General features: G+C 40.8%; 1 protein-coding gene across 1 annotated transcript; it reads right to left on the minus strand.

Annotated features, from left to right (window-relative positions):
• Positions 1-1,720: 1,720 nt before the first annotated feature.
• On the minus strand, positions 1,721-18,464 carry fgf10a (fibroblast growth factor 10a). The gene is made up of 3 exons (XM_006788787.3): positions 17,766-18,464; positions 4,928-5,031; positions 1,721-2,629 (listed from the first exon to the last, which is right to left on the minus strand). Exons 1-3 carry the CDS (start codon positions 18,199-18,201, stop codon positions 2,429-2,431), a joined length of 741 nt encoding a protein of 246 aa, XP_006788850.1. The 5' UTR covers positions 18,202-18,464; the 3' UTR covers positions 1,721-2,428.
• Positions 18,465-20,495: the final 2,031 nt, after the last annotated feature.

Here is a 20,495-nt window from a genome sequence, read left to right on the forward strand (position 1 = left end):
GGGCAAGTTTGGTGCGGAAGGAGTTGACTGGCCTGCACAGAGTCCTGAGCTCAACCTGATAGAACTACTTTGGGATGAATTAGAGCAGAGACTACAAGCCAGGCGTTCTCGTCCAAAATAGCTTCTGGAAGAATCAAAAAATTCCATAAATGCACTCCTGAACCTTTTGGAAAAAATAGTTGAAATGATGCAATGTGTGTATAAAGACTTTCGCAAAATAACGTAGGTACTGAACACCTGAATGCCATTATGTTGCCTGGCAATCACCTTGCAACAGCTGAAAATCCCAAGATTTTAGGATTTATGCACCTCAGAAAACATTATAGCATCTATTTAAATTACACAATAATAATTTCTAATTTATATAAAGCTGTTGAATATTAAGATATCTGGGATATGACACCACCATGTGACTGACTGATTAAAATCCAATTATATTGTAGCTAGTATATGAGAAGCTTACTGTCTGATAAATAGCTGTGGAAATGAAAGTGGGATTTGTAGTTAATTAATTCAGCCTACAAAATCACCTTTTTCCCCAAGCATTTCATTATATAAACATTTTTTTTAAGTACATGTTTTTAAAATATGCAGGTAGCCCATAAGGCACGTATGGAAACATAATATAATTAAAAAGTTATTACATCTTCTTGTGTTATATGGGTATATAATTAATAGAACAATATCAAGCATACCAATTATTTTTTATTAATGAGAGTGGACAGTGAATGGTTTAATAATCCCTTAATTATATATAGAAGTAATTGGATTTTGCTGTATAGAAATATGCAAACAACAGCTACCCAATCTAGTTTTTGGAATTTTCTCAGTGTTATGAAGTATATCAGTTATCCAATAGCATGGGCAGGCCAAATAATACTCTAGCATGGGCATGCACTGGTTTATAAAATGCAGAATTTATTTGAACTCACTGACTTTCATCTATAAAATTTGTTTTAGTCTTGCAAAAGTACATAAAAGTCTCTGTCTGCAAACACAATCATGGGTTCAGCAAACATATTAGGCCCCAGAAGTGTCTTAATTGTATCAGCCATTATCATGTCTACGAAACCTCCCACCAATGGGCTGAAATCACCTACTTGTACCCTTTATACACCTAGAACATTGTATCATTTTATTTTGATAACTATACAATTGAATTTATATTCCCACAACTTCAATTTTACGTTCTTATCTGTATCACAAACTGTATTGTGATGTCATCCTGTTGCCTATCTGCCACTTATTAACTCACTAAAATCACTTAATTCTAATGTTTATGTGCCTAGAATATCTTATAAAAGCATTGTACCATTTGTTTTTACAACAATAACAATTTATAGAAACAAAACTTGATTATGATTTATGACTCCATCATGTTGCCTGGCAAAAATCCAACAACTGACTAAAGACATTTATGTGTTATTTATTGTGGTATATCAGAGCTGAACCTGAGCTTTGCAGACCTAAAAACTTATTATTTACTATTCAAACAGTGCCACTTAAACTTAAACACTCAAAGTGATTAATTATATAGGCTTGCTAAGAACACGGGCAGACCAAATGATATTATAGCTATCATGGTTAGTAATAATGAGCTAATATATATGTTACAGCAATAGGCTGCATCAGTCAAAATTCAATCATATCCTTTACGTTTAAATTTATTTTTATGTTTTGTTGTGTATTTTGCAAAAGAAAAAACAATAATCAGACGCTGAAAATAAAAATAACCAAAGTCAGTCAGACAGGTTAAAGACAAATATATTCTTTGTATTTATTCAGGTTTAAATGTATAGTATTCAAAGAGAAGCATACATGGTAAAAAAAAAAAAAAAAAGACTTTCTTTTTTGTATTTTTGTAGGGTTTTTTTTGTTAAATATTACACAAAATAAATAAATTCAAAGAAAAAACATGATAGTTTTAGACTTGCTGCTGTGTTGGTACTTGACTAAACACAAACTTTTTTCATTTTCCTCCACCCATCTCATCTTTTCTTCTTCTTCTATCAGTCAGCTTCCTGCTAATACTTCCTCTGCCTTCCCCTGTTTGCCTCCATGTTTTCTCTTTTGCCATTTCTTCCCCAGTCACTGACTTCACACGTACACAAATCTAAAAATGTGAGTTACCGTTTCACATTTTGGCACAGAAGTCATTTCTTTTCATAATTTTACCGTGCCAGTGTACTTTATAACTTAAAACAGAAAATAATATGTACATTGTATAGCGATATATCTTATTTCTTTCTTTAAAAATAGAAATGTCTTTATCCAACTGTGATAAAATGTCTGTTTGTTTCCTTTCTTTTCCTCCTCAGTGCATCATACTGTTCAGACTTGAATCTGTCCAATGAAGCCATCACTTCAACTCCAAAAAACGTCCGATAGCCTTTAATCTGCAGAGCTCTCCCTTTGCTGATTTGTCCAGTCATCGCTGTTCTGACAAAATAGGCAGGAAGTGAGTGGCTGGGTTTTTCCTTCGTGTCTTCCTTCCTTTCATTGGCTTTCCCTTGGGGTTCAGTGCAACAAACATGCGCTTGTCCTTGTTGAGCCACTGAGCTGAAGCGTAGGTGTTATACTTGTTTTCCTCGATGCGTTCAATTAGACGGCAGTCTGGGCCGTACTCTCTCTGTGGAGGAGAAGCAAAGAGTTTAAAAGAGCTGAAGAAAAAGATAATAATTTATATTTAAAGTAAATTAGTACAGGTTGCCTTTTTAAGATTTTCTCCATTGATGAAAACCACCTCTAGCGGGTAGCCAGTGGCTTGAAACTTCCCACTGTACCACATGTGTAAGTTCTCAGTCATGGTTAGTTTTTACTCAAAACTGTTTTTTTTGTTGTTGTGTTCATTCTTACTCATTTTTGTTTCAGTGGTTCTTTAGGGCATCGTCAAAGCAATAACCTGGAGATAGTTCTTGTGACAACATCCAATAACAAATGGTCAGCCATTGCTTAAGAACAATCCCCAGCGTAATTTTAAAAAGTCAGACGTAAAACTTGAATAGTTGTCAGTGTTGTTTGTGTGTCAGTAGTTTGGATGGCTGTGTGGTGGTTGGATGGGGCGAGGGCAGAGAAGTTATTGTGACTTCTCGATGGTTCGGGCTTAGTGCCGAGCAAAGAGCATTGTGACACAAAGTTTGTGGCTTACATTACCGCAATGGCCACCCACTGGTAAATGAAGAGAAAATGATCTGAGAGAGCTGCATTTGTCAGTTTACTGGAAGCTGCCCTTGTGCTTAAGGCTAACAGCGCTTAAACAGCCAGTTAACTGGATGCAATTGATATTCGCAAGCAAAAATGTACTTGCTACACACACACACACACTCTAATAGCCAATATCTCTCTTTCGCGCGCTCTCTCTCCACCACATCTGTTCAAATTGGTTCCAGAAGTAAAGCTGAGTGTTCTCAGAGCAAAATGAAAATATTTTACGAACGCTATGCAGCATTTTAGACTACGCTGGTACAAGGTACAATTAAATATCGCGTGAGTGCATGATGTAGGAATATAAGCCTGTTCGTGGTCAAAAGGTTAAAAAACGTAAGTAGTAAATCGGTAAGCTTTAAGATGAAGACATGTTCAAAGGCTAAGGTTAGAATTAGGCAAGTAGCAGCTATAGTTAAGGATCGATTGAGTCTCAAAATAATGGTGTTAATAGGCAAAAGAATTGTTATAGTAAGTACAGAAATGAACGTAAAAGTAGTAAAAGTTAAAGGCGATCATAACCTGCAGTGTCACCTATGTGCTTTAATCTGCCAATACAATGAAACAATGAATTCAATTGATTAGCACCAGATAAAGAAGTCACTGTGTAAAACCATCAAGTGTAATCGAATGCCGGCCTTTCGCCGCTCCACTACTAGGGCTTGTGTTGTGCTGCGGCGAAGACGTCATGGGAATTCAGTTGGAGGCCATGCAACAAAATGCCTCTTTTTATTTTCTGTCTTTTCTACCGTGTGTCATTTCATCTGTTGTGTGGCTCCTCAGAGACATGCTGAAAATCAGGTCTTTCAAAGTAGGGAAAAGAGGGGGGTGGGGGAGGCAGAATCGAATGAAGGAAAGAAGGGTGAGTGAGAGAGGACAGATAAAACGAGGGCTGCTCTACCCAGAGAGACTGAAGCAGAACAGAGAAACTGAAGGATTGTGTTTCCTGTTTCTGAATGGAGTGGAGAGGAGAGGTAGGCAGAGGAGAGTAACTGTGGTTCCTATTTCTGGAACAGTGAGTCGTACAGCCTTGTCCATTGTTTTATAAAGCATTCAAGAAACTTCAAAGCCACAGAACCACCACTTTAGAGGGAAAACGTCCTTTTACCAATTTTTTTTCACTATCATCATCAGTCAAATTTAGCAATCGCAAAAGTGCAGAAGTGCGTTTGCAAAGAGTGGAGAAGATTTTGAACTAACAAGCCGTAAATCTCTTAAAGTGGACCTTATTTTCTGTCATAGACTAAGGGGGACCAAAAATTTCAATTAATAAATTTGATGTTTGTGCAAGTAATCTGTTCAACAAGTTTATTATTTAAGCTCTCAAGCTTAAATAGGTTAAAGTGATTGAGTTCTTGAGAAACTGTGGTTAAGAATTTAATCCAAACCAAGATATTAGCTTCATTATTCAAAGAAGAATACGGAGCTTCTCTGAAAAGGGAGGCACCCACTGGACTACAGAGCTGCATAGGACTCTTATACATATTGTGTAATTTGTACAGTACTCAGTTTCAGAGGGTATATTAAAAGGGCCTTCTCACCCATCTCCACCCACCTGCTGTTTAAACCCTCTGTTTGTTAGGCACAATCAATCACCAAGGCCTAGTATAAGATAAATAGGGATGTTTTGGGACTGAGAATAAAGCTATCCTCTTAGACTTAGAGAATAATGCATATTAAATAAAAGTGACAGGTCAGAGAGTTAAACAGCGCTAAAACTTACCGCTCCGTACAGAACGCCATTCTTCTTGATTGCCAGGTAGTGGTTACTTTTGAGGCCCTTGATGGCCACCACACCCACATCCACTGATTTGATCTCCAAAACACCTGGTGGAGCAGGGACAGGGAGACAAATAGGGAGTCAACTTTTGTGTGGGTCATTTACTCAGATAGAGTTACATTCTTACAACCACATATTTTTCTATTTATAGTCTGGAACAGGACCCTGAACAGGTTCCAGTTTCCTTTGATGATTTATTTACTTTTTATTCTGTCTGTCTCTAAAAACAAAAGTTTTTCATTGCATTACATTTATATGCATATGTATGTCTGACAACTTAAATGACTTTAATGATAACGTAATTACTTTGGAATATAGCTCAAAGTTTCCCGTCACTTTTCATGCAAGTGTTAATGTTGTAATGGAGAGACTGCATCAAAAAGCAGAAAAATAGGTGTTTGACACGTTTACTATCAGTTTAAAGTGTGGGGAAATGCATTTTTATCTGCACGCCTCTTAAGGCTGCTATAACATTTCTATATTTTTGTTAATTTCAGGGTCTCCTGCACTGTTTTCTTTTTTAATTTCATATTTTCCCACAAGTGAACCCCAGTCTTGTCCCCGTCCCTTTCTTTTTCCTTCACTGTGTGACAGTCAGCCCGGCCGCTTGCCCCCTCCTCATTTGCTGGTTAGCTTGTGGGCTGTATGCTCTGGGACCAAGGTGTTAGCCAGGAAAAAACATTTCTGCGTTCTATGTTTGTTTTTCTGACCAGAGGAGCACAGGCAGGCTGGACGGAGCAAGGCTTTCTGCCTGCCAGACTGGCAAGAGGTCAACGCGTTTGTATCAGTTTTCAAGCCTGAGCCAATTACTGATTTAAGCTGTGGTTGTCAGCCCTTCCTTCTCTCATCCTAAAGCCAGTTACAGCGGGCCATAAAGTAATCAGGAGATGAAGTGATTAGTTGAGGGGGGTAGTAGGAAGTGGAGGCTGGTTGCAGGAATGCTTTAGACAGAAAAGAGACTTGGATATTCACCTGATCTTTAGTGGTAAATGAATAAAAAATTTAAATGCAAATTTTCACGTGTCCCCAAAATCTGGTTGTGAGACTCTTAAAAAATATTTAGTGTATCTCAACTGCCTCAAACAGTAGCTGCCTTTTTACCAGACGACCCTTCACTGCCCTTAACCCTCTTCTCTTGTACTCAGACGGAGATTTGCAACTTCCTGCAGGCTTTTGATTTTTATGAAGGTCAGACCTGAGGAGATTTATGGGGATATGTGAGCCTCCAGCTCAGAATGATACAAAATCTATATAAAGAATATGTCTTTCACTGACTACGCTGCATCGCCTAGTTTGTCTTTGTTGTCACTGGACAAGGATTTGGAGAATGTTTGTGATTTTTTTAATGATTTGTGGCCTCGTCTTAAATGTTGTGGCTGATGCATTTATCCCTCATGTGGTCGATTTCAAGAACTTTAAGAAGAGTTTCGTAGCTCCACGGTGCGTCATGCAGGCTTGCTGTGTGAAGTCCATTACTCACACAGGCATGTGCTGCAACACAGCGCTGTTCTATCAGGTTCAAAATGTTCCAGCTGACATTTCTGAGCTGTGATCCATTAAAAAAAAGGGATCTGTCTGTGCCGCGCTACAGGCTGGTCCACCTGTTCAAACCTTCCTCCTTCCATTTGATGTGGTTTGTCTAAAACCAAAAGCACAGGGCTCTTTTATGGCCCCTGCACCAGTTACCAGAAGCAGCCCGCCTGCCTGTGAGTGAAAAAGCCTGGCTGCAACAAAAGGCTTAAATTGCAGCAACAACAGTTGGCAGTAATGCAGGGAGATGGAGAAAAACAGGACCTGAGCTTGTGTCAGGCTAACGTTAACCTCTGCTGCCCTTAAAGCTGCATTTTATTATTTTACGCTCTCACTCAACACCTTGTCTTTTTTGGTGTCTTGTTAATGTGTATTTTTTTATTTTTTCTGCTTCCCCCCCCCTGTCTGCTGTTTCCCTCCCTGTGTCCCTTGGATCTCAGCCCAACATCTTTATGAATTATGTTTTAAGTGCAAAGGGGGAGTTTTATGATCTGGCATTGAAAGCAAAAAAAGAAGGAAAAAAAAGCACAAAGTTTACTTAATTTAAAAGGCATGGTCATTTGCTGCTATCAATATTATTTAAAGAACTACCAAAGGCAAACACGTGTGTGTAACAGGGCAACATTTCAACTTTCATAAGAGCGAGCCAAAATGGTTTCTGCTTGTCAAGCTGTAACTGACAGAGCTGGAAGTTCAAATAAACACAGCCCAGCCGTCTAACAAGGAAGAAACTGTTCATTAACGACTCCATAATGACCTTAACGATATTTAATTAACAGATTTTTTTTTTTAAAGCCAAATCTGAGCTCACGAGAGCAGGTTTCATGCATTTTAAGCCATAATGATTGCTATTCATAGTAGTGGTTTGGATCGTAACTGATTGAGATTTTTGGTGTAATCAATTGTTATACTTACAATTGTTATACTACAATGATCTACGCAGTCTCTCTGACTTACAGGCAAGAGAATTTCTCAACCAGATTTCTATTTAAATTTGGCACCAATTTCAACCATATTTACAAAGCAAAAGAAAAACGTCATATGACGTCACAGGATAAAGTCACTGGATGTATGACAGTGTTTACTTTTTAAGGCAAAATACTTTTGAAATCAACCAATTTAAAAACAACTTCTTTGCAGAGAGACATATGAAACCTGAACTCTGCTAAATACTTAGTACTTATATGTTAATACTTACTTACTGACTAAGCAGCACAACAGGACTCACTCTTGCATTACAAAGTCAACATTCCAGTGAGCAGTGCAATAAAACTCAGCTGTTTTATTTTATAATTGTACTGAATTATATCATAGTCATGTATGCTAATTATGCAGGAACCACCAGGACTGCTACAAATTTCATTGTAATTTCTTCAACAGATGGGAAAATAAAAGTAAAATCCAATTTAATGTACTCTAATGTAAAGATTAAGCATCAGCCTGGGATGTAAACTTTTCTATGATCATTCTAGCTCATGCAAATCAGCACAGTCACACAAATACTAAAAAGACACACTCTCACACAGGAGCGTGCACATTCGCAGACCTCACACCGACCCCTATTAGGCCCCTTTTTGGAAACGTGGTCAGTTAGACTCCAGCTGATCCCAAAGGTTAGAGGAGGTTGTGAAAATGTTTCCACTGTTTATCCAGGGGCTTTTTGAAGATTATACTGCAGTTGTTCACTTTGTGACCTCGACACGGTGACCAGCTGTGAGCGGGTCTACTGCGTGTCTACAGCTCGGAGAGGTCTTGCTCCTCGTTGTGAAATATCATCACTTGCGGAGCAGTTTGTGTCGTGAACTCCGCTCCGCGAGCAGAGTGAAAACGTTTTTTGTTCTTTTATTCGGCGTCCAGTGCTCTACTATGAACCTCTGACTTCACTATTTGTATTTCAGCAGAGACTGATTTGTCTCACCCTTTTTGAGATAAATGTGACATCCAAGAAACAAAATTCTCATGAGGACAAAAAGGACTCTATTATGTATTTCTCTTAAAAAAAAATTTAATAGGAACCTTTCATGCGTTGAGGTCTAAACAGTAAGATCATTTTTCTCTTTGAAACAAGCAGCATAGTGACTGACGACATTTCATATTCACAGTGACATGAGAGTTTACATCCAGGCAACCGCCAAAGACTCCAAAGCAAAGAAAATCCAGTGGGAACACATGCAAGAGAATAGAAGAATTCAAAACGGGGGAAAATGTACCACCAAATCAGATACGAATTGCTCTATTTGGTCACATATATAGAGAAAATGTCTTTTTAATTTGTCTCGGCCTTTGAGGCCACAGTTTTATCAGGATTAAACAATTTTGTTAGCGTTATTTATTTCTCAGATTTTGAGCGGACTCTTTCCGTTTCTTTATGAAGTTTGAAAGAGAACAAACATCTCTCGGTTGTGCAGATTGCTTGGTGAGAGCTTGTGGAGATGGTGGGCTTGAGCAGAAACTGCTGCATGTTGTGTATTTTGGGGAGCACTGAGGTATTTGTTTAGACTGATGTGGCTGACAGCAGTATCTTCTTGTGCTAAGTGGCCACATCAAAGCATGCCTAGCTGAAAGAGGGAACAGAGGGCTGTTTCTGATTTCCAATATGGCCAGAATTTTTCTACAAATACAAGTTTTTTTTGTAAATTGATTTCTTTTCATATTGTGTTCTGCACATATTTGATTTGCTGTGTAAAAATCATATTAAATAAATTATGTTTGGCCTTTGTGAATTACATTTAATGTGTTTTTTCTCAGTTCATTTCATTTCCTTTTTAGCCCGCGCTCACCATATCAGCTTACTCTTGCCCGGGCAATGGTTTTATATCCTCTCCTGACTGATGCACTCACATCAAAATGTACAGAAATGAGCAAAACTGCACGCTGTTAAACCTTCATCTGATGTCATTGGCCTTGGGGTGATCACGTGGGAGAAAAAAAAGTTAGAAAGCCAACAGTCTAGGCGAGAGATAACATGAAATTTGCAATCACTTGCAATCACTCACGCTTAAGAGCAGCCAGGAGGAATTTGCAGTGGTGTTAACCGGGATTTGATTGAGTGGAGAAACACCTGAGAAATTGTGATTCTTTAAACGTGGTTTATTTTGTAACATGATAGAGCGCGCGTGCTGCCAGCTTCTGTCAAAAACCATTCACAGGCCTGACACAGCAGGAGTCGTGTTTTCAGGCAGAGTGCTGTGATGGTCGTCTGCATTTCACACATTTTTCATTTACAGTTCAGCTGTCAGTGCGGTGTTGCCCAACTGTTGTGGCTAGAGTTGTTGCTGAGGGACTCTTAGCTTTTAGAGATCTTCTTATATTGCACCACAAGTATTACCCACAATATCATTCAGCTTGTCACATCCTCTCTCTGCTTTGCTCTTTGTTGTGTTCGTTTGCACATGTATTAATTTTGTACGCATTCAACACGCACACACTTAACACACACACACAGAGTAATGAGCCGGCATTCCTGACGGCTCAGTTCAAACAGCCAGACTGTCCAGATGCCTCTCCGGTCTCAACTCACAGCACTACCTTTGATGACTCCATTAAGAGGCTCAATTTTATGCAGTGTGTGTGTGCAGCAGGGTTAGGGGTGAGGTGTGCGTGCATGTGTGTTTGGTTGGGGGCTTCTCCTAAAGCACGTGGTGTCTATATGGCAGCAGCCCTGGATGTTATCTGTCACAGATGCTATTCTCCATCTCCCACTGCTTTACTGGCCATGAATTCAGCCTGTTCACAGGCACCAAAATGACACTTTCTGCATTCGGCTTCATCTGGACATTTTACAGCAGCGCTGCAGGTACAAAGAGTCTTGTAAAAATACACTATAAGGCAGTTGTGGCATTTTACAATTTCTCAAAGAAGTTTTCAGAGGAAAGGAAACAAAATTTGCTTCACATCTTCAGATGTTGAAAATCTAAAACCCGATGATGTTCAAGGTGATACTGCATGACAAACAAAAGCCCCAAATCCTCATCTAACCCAAAATCTGGCACTAATTAACTCATTTTTTTTCTGTCAATTAATCACTCACATGTCTAACAGTTTTACCTCTGTTCTCCTAGACGTTCTGCTACAAGAGGTCGCAGTTAATGGCTCAATCACACAAAATAGGACAATACGCTCCTCAAAGCTTTGAAAAATTTAATTGTTTTGTGATTGCACTGAATTTGTTCACATTCAGTCACTAATTCCAGTTCGTTGCTGTAATCATTTTCATTTGCAAGGCGATTGCATTGGTTTCCTGATAGGAGGCAACCTCTGTCTAAACAGTGGCGATCCAAAGACTGGCAAAGGGTTGCAAGTAATTGCCACGTCGCAACAAGTTTGAGTCATTCTGCAACAATGAACACAACTCCTCTGTTACGTGTCTGTTTGCAGGAGGGGACTCGAGTCAACTGGTTGGCAACTGGTTGTATTCTGGTTATATTTCTATATAAATACAAGATTGCTGAGCACCTGTGTCATTTTACAGTTAAATCCTTGTCCTGCAGCAACTGCATACGTCACTATTTGTGGCGGGATTTCAGAATTTATGTTTCAGATATATGAGGTTCTAACTGGACTCTGAATGAAAGAAGTTAATCTGAATTTCTGTGTATGGAGACGACAGCAGATTGGAAACAAACAGCAATAGATTGGCGGCAATTTTTGATTTTGATTTTATAACAATTCAACAGTACCACACATGGCATAGCAGAATTGTCAACTTGACTTAATTGATATAATTGCAAACTGATGGCAGGCTGATTCAGACAGACTTATGTTCCAAAGGTGCTTTGAAGACCCCGAATAACTGTGTTCATGCCACGGTCTGTAACCACTGTTTTTACTTTATGACAGTTTGTGACTGAATTGATTCTGGGTTATCGTATAAAAAGAAATAATAATTTTCCTGCAGTTTTTGGCCATTTGTACAATTTTATGATGTTAAGCTCTCAGCATGAGTTTGTTGCTCTTACTTTTCTCCATAAATGGCATTAGCAACTTTCCCATGGTTGTGATTTGTTATTTAAACAGCAATAAACTGTTTGCTGCTACAGCATCACTGAGATGACTTCTCAGATGCTGTCAGTTCTTCCATGTTAATAATATGAAACTCTGCATGCTGGTAAAACTTAATGACCCATGGATACTTCCAAAACTTCTACCTAATCATTAAATAAGTCCGTCTGCATCGCAGACTATCATTAGTTCAGCGTATTTGTAAACCTTTTGCCAAATGCATGAAAATAAATAATTCACGCCGAAGCTTTTTATAGAAGTACAGAAGTATGAAAGGTTATCAGAGAATCTCTTCCTGCTTTTCTCTCTCCCAGTCTCAAGTATATGTCAGAGTATTGTTCAGCAATCGTCCACAAAATATACACAATGAAAAAGGTTTTGTGGATAGTAATGGACTCTCAATGTTTGGCCCTCTCTTCACTGAGCTGGAGTGCTCCAAAGGAGCGGAAGATCTTACAAAAACATAATTTGTTGCTGAAAGACTTTTGTTTAAGGTGGTGCCCAACTGGGTTTGCGGCGGGACTGCCTCGGTCTGCCTTCGGAAATCTGGCTCTTCCATCTTGTTGTAGCTGACACATTAATCGACAGGGGAGCAAATTTATGGGAAGATATCAAGTGGTGATGACAAGAAGTGTGTAAATAGTGATGGAAGACAGATCCTGTCATTGTCCTCGGCGACTTTTTGCAAAAAAAAAAGAAAAAAAGTTAAACAAAGACAGCACTGAAGTAAAAGGGCCATCTTAACGAGACAATTATAATAAAAGTGGAGGTGTTACTGTCAGTATGCATGTGTTTCTATTCCTGAGGCATCCAAACATCAGTGAATGCGTTAAAGGACACTTGTAGGCTTATCCCTGTGTATGAGAGACCCCTGAAGAGTGTGCACGAAAGACTCAAACATTTAACTCTTAAATTACAACAGGTTTTAAATTCTCTAAATCAGTGGGTCTCAAAAGAGGGACCTGGAGCTCCTGGGGGGGGGGGGGGGGGGGGGGGGGGGGTGTATTCTGCACCAAGGAGTCTAAATATTTTACTATAAGCTATAAAAATGTGCTGATTTGGGACATGTATCCTATTAAAGACACACACTGTGGACATTACTGTTACCCACATTATCTCTGAGCAAACACAAACTCTGATATGACTGTGTCACATAAAACTGCTCTGAAAGGAACCCTTTGCTGTTGCTGTGGTGTGGCTTGGATTATTAGCCAGCTAGTTAAAGAAGTATTAGAGCGAGTTTCCATCATCAAGTGACGATAAAAGGCTAAATGAGCTAAATTGATAAAATATGCAGATGGTTACATTCAGTTTGATTTTTTTGATGACAGCAACAGAGAACCAAAATGTGTCATGTGTCTCCAGGTGCTGGCACATGATGCCAGGCCGCAAAGCAAGCACTGAGCACGCAGATTGAAATACTTCTTTCAGTTACTATGAAACAGGTCTGAAGCCTTTAAGGTGAAAGGTTTTAGAATACAAACAGCTCTAATTGCATCTGAGAGTATGAATGGTAGTAAGGATATGCTTAATGAAGATTATCAGGGGGCCTTGGAAATGTTTCGCCCTTGTAAGAGATCCCAAAACGTTTATTTTATGGCCTCGCTTGCTCCGCAGATTCGAGTAAAATGAGTCATAATTCAAAAGTGACATGATTTGATGCAGACTCCCGCTGCAACAACATCACAGGGAAGATGTGCAGTATGAAACCAAAATAATTTATCGCAGTTGCACACCCACAGGAAGACTCTAACTAATTTCACTGATTACCACGAATGGTTTTTCCATTATTTTTGTGTATAGCCAATCAGGGGCACCCTTAATGGCATCCTGCATGTAAACAACATGAAAGTTGTAGCTGAATTAAAGGTCAGAAAGAGGAAGGTAGTGTGTGTTTATTGTATGTTTTCAGAGTACAGCCGAATGTAATTGTTGATGTTGGCTCTTAAGAGCACCCGTTTAGTTTTTCCTGAACGAGCTCCTTCAGTGATGTTTGCGTGCCCATTTTATTTACAGCCGCTAGGGAGAACAGTCCGTGCAGAGTAACTTTAAATGAAAACCAATGCTGACACTAACCTCTGGTACTTCCAGTACCTCCTCATAACTCTCTTTTATGGGCCACACTGTTACCTTTTCCCATGAGAACTCTAAATACGCTCATCAAGCATCCCATCGAAGGCAGCAAAATAGAGGCGACCAAAAGTAGAAGAGCAGAAGACGGGGACTGATGTCAGGACTTGTTACTTTTGTTTTTGGCTCTCACCTTGCTGAGTCATTCAAGCTTTATGGATGCAAAGTACAGAGATGAAGAAGTGCATGTGGTTTTAAATATGTGCACATTTATTCCACAGCAACAATCTGCAATGTTGCATTTCTAATTGCATTTTTTTCTTTCTTTACAATACACAGTGCAGCCTACAGCGCTTTGATGGAGTTTCAATAGTCTAGTTTTGCTAAAGTTATAAAAGTGTAGTAAAATATATTTTAACATTTTCCTGTATTTTCTAAAATTGCCCTAAAATAATTCTAAAAGCTGAAGAGGACTCTGGATCCCAACGGCTAAACAAAGTTATTTTGGCTGAAAGAAGATTTTAGCTTTGGCACCGACTTCACAACATACACAAAAATAATATTTGGATACAAATGCATCATTCCAAATACAATTCTGTCTCTTGCAGACTTGTTAATATAAAATTTGGCTCTTTGAGTTGCAAAAAATCTGGCATTTGCAGAGTACAACCAAAAGTGATACAATACTTGTAGTGCTGACCTTTCCATTAGCAGTGCTTCCTGACTCAGGTCAATAGGTAGAGGTCAAACAAGAGGGGGCAGACCCGTGTAATTATCCAGGACAGGGAAATCCTGGTCTAAATCAGAATGATGTCCAGAGAATTAAGAGTCTAAAATTGTGGTTTGCTTGATTCTCCCATGACAGCTCAGTGATTAATGCATGATAAATGTTTGAAGTGTGTGTGTGGCAGCTTTTACAATGAGAATCAAACCTCCAACTGCTGTCACCTTGGCACCGTTTAGGAGTAACTGAGCTACTCACGAGCGCAAGTCTGCAGTCCAACTGCAAGCGCACGTCCATTTATTACACTGTGTTATTCGTTTGTTTGTAAACAAGATGTGACAGTCTGTGGACAAAATGGAGGGAAGGAAACAAGGACAGTCGTGTTTCTTACAGTCAGCGTGAGGATGGATGCTAATCACATGGCAGCCCCAACAGATTTCCAAACTGAGACCAGAACCCCTCATTTCAAAAGGCCTTATGAGGTGAGATGGATAGATGGGCGTTTAGAACAAAACACATCAGAACGCACGATTCTCTAAAGCTTGAGTGATGTGCCGGCATCGGCTCTGACAAGATCATTAGAAAGGCTCCGCTGCGGAGGAGAGCCGCGACCCCGGACCAGCAGCTAAAACTTCTTCGTCACCTCTGACACTGTCTAATGACACTCATTTGCAATCTGACTTCCTGAACATTAGCAGACGATTAGAGTACGATAACCACTGCAATTAACCTCCGCGGTAGTTTTTCAATCTAATGCTTTCCTGAAGAACTGTCGCATCGGGTAGTCCCACACCTGAGTTTACACTCTGGAGAAACCTGAGTGCACTGTTTCTGTGCAGTTGTATTATATAAGATGCTGCATATTGAGAAAGTTTGCTACATTATTTCACATAGGCCATATGTTTCTAATAGGCAGAAACCAGCATCAGAGAAGTAATCTGTCTAAAAGTCTGTGTTTAGCTTCAAAAGTATACCAGTGTAAATGAGCAATGTTATAATCTGAGGTATAAAAATAAACAAAAAGTGTGTTCAAAACTTGTGCACAAACACACCAGAGCAGTTTTGAGTAGGACCAGTCATACGCTGTCTAGTATGTGAAAAACCACATCCATGATCACCATTAGGGGAACAGAATTGAAATATATTCTGTTTGGTTTAGTCTGAAGGGTACAATTTGTTCTTTGCTTATTTCAGAGTGCATAAAAAATGGCAGTAAGTGGGAGTGTTAGCATAAGCATAAACGCTGCTCTGCTCGCGAGCCTGTGCGCACTCATGCTATATGAGCACAAGCACCTGGACGGGGAGTATAGTTTGATGCTGGGCAGACACACGCATTATTTAATCACCAAACTCTCAGTCTGAAGCATGTCGAACATCTGCACTTACCATCAGGTGGATACAGATTGATGAAATTCTTTCTAAATATGCCGCCAAGACAAAATATGGCCTGAAAGGTTTAGCCTTCACGACCGAGTTCCCATATTAAGATTCGCTTTTCTCCCTGGAAGGTTCTTACCTATTTCCTAAAACAATCAATGGCAAGAGCTGCTGAAATTGATGGATTGTGCCTCTAATGCCATGACCTGATGCCATTATAGTTAGTGACACGTTGCAGCCTAATGGCCGAGCTCTTTCTGTGCATGTGAGTAAAAAAAAAAAAAAGTGTGTACATATGTGTGTGTGTGTGTGTCAAAGAGGACTGCAGGCAAGGGGAGGGAGGAAGAGACGCTAATTGAAATTCCTTCAGCCATGTCTGGCAGAGCCTTGGTGTCTGAGTGGCACACACACGCACACATATTCACACTGGCCCTAATAAAAGTGGGCTTTGCCATATGGAGGCCATGTGCAAGACTGGCCTCTCTGTGCTCAAGCGTGTGTCTGCATCTGTGTGTGTGTGTGTGCACATGTACTCAGCAGGCGAGCCTTGTACAGCACCAGAGCGTCGAGTACAGATGCATGCAACCCTATGACATGTGTATGAAGGTGTGCGAGTGATAAAGACCAGTTTAGAACAAGTACACAGACACTTGACATCATACATTTAGAAGAAAACTATTCAGTAATGCAGCGAACGCCTGTTCTCTAATAATAAAGATATTAGCTTGTGTTTTGGACATCACCCATCTAATTCAGTGAACTGGCAGGCAGACTGTGGGCAGGTAAATGTGGGAGCAATGTTCTGTTCTCACTCAACAACTACTGTCAGTATGTCCTTAGGCCATGCAGTTATTCTGTGCTGCTCACAGGCTAAAAGACTGTGGCAGACTTGGAGAACTTCCAGATGTGTTCAACTAGAAGATAAAGCCGCACACTACAAAATGATAACAGCTGATTTTCTGTTCTGAATCAGTCATAACTGATTATGATGAGCCTTGCAAGTCGTTAAAACTATTTAGATTTGCTGCAGTACAGATCTGATGCTTTGGTGAGATAGTCATGACAACATCTGGCTATTTAGCATTTTTTTAGAAACCAAAAATAATTTGTTTTTATTTTGGGGGGCGGGTTTTTTTTCCTGCTGTACCTGTGGATTTTGAACTTATTCTTGCATTTGTACTATTTTCCTTCAGAAACCTAAGGTGCTTTTAATCTACTGGCGGAGTTTCTGAGTTCCCAGCAGCAGAGGAACTGTGAGTGTGAAAGAGAAACTGTGTGAATGTGAGGCTGAGTGATGCTGACAAATAAGCATGTGTGCTCAGTGACCCTTCTCAGGATAAATAAAGGTTAAAATCATATTTCCCTGCCCGCAAAATGCACAACCAGGAAAACAAAAAAAGGGGGAGCAGGAAGCGTTTGGTTATTACTTTATATCTGAGTCAGTACAACCTCATAGTTAGCATATGCCCAACACTATTATAGCAAGAGCACAATAGCAGCAAGGAATAAGAGTACTTGTCATTCTCTCCTGGGGTTTGGTAATAGCTGTGTTTTAGATATTTCCTCAAAGAGGAAGAACTTTCTCTGGGCAATTTCTAATTGGTTCCAGTGGATCATCGCTCTTTTTTATCTGCCGGTTTACTTTTTCTTTTTCTTCTCCTCTCCTGCTCTTCTACTGTCATGCTTTTCTTTCCCAAACTCTTTGTAGTCAGACAATATGCCTGCCTCTGCACATGGTGAAAAGGCTGCAGGCACGCAGCTCTGTTACTTGTTCTATTGCCCAGCTACCTGTCTGGAAGTGCATGGGTGCTCACAGAACGGAAACAAGGAAACATCAGTGGCCACAGATAAACATGTGAGATGAAGTGGAGGACAAGCAGTGCTGCTTTTGCCACAGTTGTGCCACTGACAGATACTAAGGTTGCGTTTGGCTCTCTTTAAAAAGTCTAAAAAGAAAAATCTCATATCAGGATCTTGAATATGAAATTGATTTCTGACTTTCATAAATTGCTGTGTGTGTGGTTAAAAGCTGTTTGCACCAGAAAGGATCAGCTGACGCATTAAAGGCAGATGACTTACTGTATGGATCGTCCTTGTTTCCGGTGCCGTTAACCTTTCCCTCCTCGCCAATGCGAAGGTAGAATTTCTGGGAGGAGAACAGTTTCCGCCAGCGCACGTCCCCTTGTAGATGCTTGTAGCTGCTTCGCACGTGCCGGCCAACGACCGTCGCGGACGACGATGACACATTGGTCGCCCTTGGCAACCTTGCAGAGGATGCGTGAAGCGGTGTGGGTGATGAGGAGGGTGGTGGGTATGAGATGAGGAAGTGAGGAGAAGTCCCTCCTGGTGCATTGCGGCCGTGTTCGGACGAAGCAGACAGCGGGGAGGATGAGGACGGTCCGAGCAGGAGAAGCAGGAGCAGCAAGGTGAGGGAGAGGTGTGAAGGAGGTCTACGGCAGGGGCAGGAGGAGAACCAGGCGGCCGGTGCACCTTGTGTCACTGTCCATCTACACATGGTAGTGGAGCTGGGAGAGCTGTGGATGTGCTCAGGGGCTGGGGCATGCTGAGCTGGTGCAGGGAAAGGGAATGAGAGTGGGAGAAACTCCCCCCAACTAAACCTCCTCTGTTTGGGAAACCCCAGCCTCACTGGGACTGTAGGTGTTAAAACCTGTAGAACAGCTGGGGTGAAGATGGTGCGACTTGCTGTGGCAGATGTAGGTTGATCAGGAATATAAACGTTGATGTAGCGGGGGGTAATGGTGAAGCCCGCAGCGCTGTGGCTGACGCCGCTGTAGTCCCCCGGTGCTGTTTATTCCTCACAATCGCCACAGGAATGCGTCAACAACCATAACTCAGATCACCTCACAATGAGAACTACTAGGCGCGCTCCTCGGGACCTCTCGCCTCCTCCTTCTACCTCTCCTCCTGACACTGCCACTCTCTGCTCCTGGTTTCTCAAAATCACTCAAAATCCCATTTTAAAGTTCACATCCAAAGACAAAAACACACATCATCAGTTCATCCACACAAACACACACACGAACACACGCGTCCCAGACAATTTATCCCCCCTCAGTCCTGGTTGGTGGAGAAGCAGGTTAGGAAAAAAAGATGGCAAAGTGCTTAGGAAAAAAAATTTAAATAAAATAAATAAAACAAGCAAGAAAAAAATAAAATAAAAATGTTGTTTCTTATGAAGTGTCCAGGCCACCAAAAAAAGGGAAAAAAGAAGGCGTCACAGAATCCAGACTTTCTTCTTTTCTTTCTTTGTTTCTCTTGTTTTGTCTGAGCTGGTTTGAAGTTACTTGAGTGTGTATCTGACCCCTGCGAGCTCTCGTCTTTCTCCACTCTCTTGCAGTGCGTCTGTCAGTGGGCTGAGCTCCCTGTCTGTCCTCTGTCCTTGCCTCTCAGAGTCTGAATGCTGGAGCGGTGCGTTGCCTCTCTTCTTTCCTCCCGTGTGTGGCTCCCTCTCCTTTGGCCCCCTCCCTCTTTCCGTTGCCTCTCCCTCTCTCTCCTATCTGTCTATCAGTGGTTCGCTGGTTATTTGGAGTTTGTCTGAGGTGACTGAATCTTGTCTTTTCTTTCACCTTATTTATCTGCTGTAGTTCCCCAGATGTCATCTCTTAGTGTAATTGGACGTCTATTAAAACCACTCGGCTTTGAAGGGCTGTGTGCATTTATGTGTTTGTGCGGGAGAGGGGAGCAGGGGGTGGGGTGTTCTGTTCCACCCTGTTTTCGCCTTCCCTTCCTCTCCCCCATTTCTCTTTCTCCTCCCCTTCCCAGACCACTAGCTGAGCGGAGCAGGTCAGAAAGAAGGAAAGAGAGCCGTTCATCTCTCCCTCTCCCAGGTTTTTAGGAGTGTCATCCATCTTTCTGATCTTACTTTCCTCTTGATTAGAGGCACTTTTTTAAATTTACCAAACCGTCTGAAATACTAAACGCTGGCCAAACTTCACTCCAGGTTTGCCTGAAAAGAGCCATCAAATCTGTTTAACAATCAGCCGAAAACGATCAATTCATTGATGTATTTCTGACTGACTTGAAGTCAAATAATGACATCCGTGTCTTCTTTTAAATCGGCTGAAAAACTTGTGATAAACAGCTAATTTTCCCTTATTGCATCTTCTTTGCTGGCACTTAAAAACTCTCCTCCCTCTATGACACATGATTTCCTGACAGTGTCACAGACTTTCTCTTTCTGATTTAAAAATGCAAAAAATAGTTATGAGATGAGTCATCGTTCCTCAGCTGTTTTGACTAGCATTTAGCAATTTCTCAGCCTCAGTCACTTAAGCCCCTGAATCTTCTGAACACCTCTCTGTGTTTGGGTAATCGCTGTACCTGACGTGTGTTGTTGCATTTCACCTTTCAAGAATCTAGGTCTGCTGTCTGGCTTCAGCACTGTTTAATTTCCTATTCACATTGTCAGACAACGACCATATCTCCTCCTCTTCTTCTCTTCTTCTTAGTTTATCTAGTATTATTGCTGTAACAGCTCACGCCTGTCAATGGTATGCTGCTGACATATTTGACTTTTAAACAATTCCATTTGGGGATGGATCAGTTGCACAGAAATAACCGTGTAAAGACAACCTGTACACTTTCAGTCAGCCAGTGTTTCCCTCTGCGGTGGTAACTCCAGCTGAGAATGGACAGATGTTGGGCGCTGCCAGCAATCTGTCGTTCATGTCAGCTTTACAGCCTTGTCTTTCCCGCTGAGGTCCCGACTTCACAGATGGTGAAGATTGATTTGGTGAAGGCCAACCACTGTGCAGAATGTCATGATGAAATGACGATCAATCACTGCAT

The sequence above is a fragment of the Neolamprologus brichardi genome, chromosome 7, assembly GCF_056152115.1.
Source record: "Neolamprologus brichardi isolate AB-2024 chromosome 7, ASM5615211v1, whole genome shotgun sequence".
Lineage (NCBI taxonomy): Eukaryota > Metazoa > Chordata > Actinopteri > Cichliformes > Cichlidae > Neolamprologus > Neolamprologus brichardi.